The following is a 1,706-nucleotide window of genomic DNA, read 5'->3' as shown; positions in this document are numbered from 1 at the left end:
ACAAGATAGCACGACAAGATTGAAACTTCTTTTATATGTAGAGTGACAAAAATTTTCGGAGCTATATTGGTTTTCATTGAATATCTCAGGATTGAAATCGAATTTTAGGGATCTGTGAAGGTCAAAAGATGAGGCATTGTGAGCTGCACAAAATGGCGTTCTTAACTCAATTTGGCCCAAAATGCACGTACGACAAGTTAGCACGACGGCGACGACTTGAGATGAGTTCGGAGTTTAGTTCAACTTGTTCAGGAAGGGCGCAATCGAGTTGATGTCCTCGCAGTCCGGCACCATCTTGCCCTTGAACTGGATGCAGGCCTCGGCGCACAGGTGACCCTCAAAGAACTCGCCGAACATCTTCTTGCACTGGGCGCAGTTGGTGATGCAAACGCCAATCAGGTCGTATCCGCCGAGGAGGTCTGCGGAAGACGGTTGAGTTAGAATAACTCCCTGAAATACTGAGAAATAGAACACTTACCAATCTGAGGATTGGCTTCGCTAGTGTTGAACGCCAGGATGACCACAAAGGCAGCCAAAAAGATTGCGATGGGGGCGAACTTCATCGGGGCCATTGCTTTGGAGTAGTTTACGGTGACTTTAGTTGGTGATCTGATTGATAAGATGAGATGAACTGGATTGATGATTGAGATGGTTTTGCGAGGAATTTTATAGTACATCACATCGGAAGTTAATGAGACGAAATTGTCTCGCAGGAAGTTAGTCTATTGTAAAGCGGCATGGATTCTTCTTCAATATAGTTACTAGGGTGGCTCGACATGATCGATTTTACAGAACAGGCATTTTCCGGTCCCATTTGGGCCCCCAAACAACCCCCCAAAATTTGGAAGCGATTGGATTTGACCTGGCTTTCCGCAAAGCGATTCAAATTTGTATGGAAATTTGTATGGGAAACCCCTCTTTTTTACATTTTGATTTTTATAATTTTCATTTTTCACTCAATTTAAAAACCAACACCGTAGAAGTATAGTCCTGAATGTCCTCTAAAACTTTCCCGAAGAAAGTATGGTCCTATCTTGCTTCTGGAAAATGATACAGAGTTTTTAAAAGAGGCATTTTAGAATAAGTGCTGAAAATTATATTTCTTGCCAACACTGCCAGTACTTCGGTAGATATTTCGAAATTTTATTTTTTAACGTAATAAGGAAGCAACCTAGCAAAATGGTGTCTTAGGAAAAGTTGTTGTATATGAATGTGGCTTTTATTTAAAATTGTTGACATGCAGGGTGACACACCTACAGGGTGTCAACCAAGCCCTAAATTCTACTGGTGACCTTTTAAAGCGTTGGTGTCTTAGGAAAAGTTGTTAAGCTACTTATTCCAAGAAATTTTGACATGGTTGGAAGACAGGGTGGCACATCTACAGGGTGTCAACCCATTTCTAGCTTCTATTTAAAACCTTTTTGATCACTGTAAAAGGGTACAAATCGCAAATTAGGCCTGCCACGCAAAAGGAGGCTGAACAAAAATGCGTAAAAAGTCAGTTTTTCACATGAAATTTCCTGGGGAAAAGGGACCTCTTGTATTTTTTCAGTAAATTGCTTCATAAAATGAAAGGAAGCTGAATAATGGAATTTATTCTGTAAGAATGTTCTGAACATTGGAGCAATCGCTACAAAATCGGCCGATTTCGACCATTTTTATTATTTTTTTTTATTTGGCTCAAACTTTGTGGAGGCCTTCCCTAT

The 1,706-nt window shown here is 40.5% G+C and overlaps 1 protein-coding gene across 1 annotated transcript; it reads right to left on the bottom strand.

The window, feature by feature from the left end:
• Positions 1–231: 231 nt before the first annotated feature.
• Positions 232–572, bottom strand: LOC119767645 (eclosion hormone-like). Its single transcript, XM_038256653.1, has 2 exons — positions 479–572; positions 232–419 (listed from the first exon to the last, which is right to left on the bottom strand). The coding sequence occupies exons 1-2, from the start codon at positions 570–572 to the stop codon at positions 235–237; spliced, it is 279 nt and encodes a 92-aa protein (XP_038112581.1). The 3' UTR covers positions 232–234.
• Between the last annotated feature and the right edge of the window lie 1,134 nt (positions 573–1,706).

Source organism: Culex quinquefasciatus, chromosome 2 (assembly GCF_015732765.1).
Source record: "Culex quinquefasciatus strain JHB chromosome 2, VPISU_Cqui_1.0_pri_paternal, whole genome shotgun sequence".
Taxonomy (NCBI): Eukaryota; Metazoa; Arthropoda; class Insecta; order Diptera; family Culicidae; genus Culex; species Culex quinquefasciatus.
The sequence above is the reverse complement of the archived record's forward strand: the minus strand, read 5'-3'. Positions and strand labels throughout refer to the sequence as shown.

Coding starts and splice junctions, on each gene's coding strand:
- LOC119767645 (XM_038256653.1), bottom strand. CDS start 572: ATGGCCCCGATGAAGTTCGCCCCCATCGCAATCTTTTTGGCTGCCTTT. Junction 420..478: donor CGAAGCCAATCCTCAGATTG/GTAAGTGTTCTA, acceptor CGTCTTCCGCAG/ACCTCCTCGGCGGATACGAC.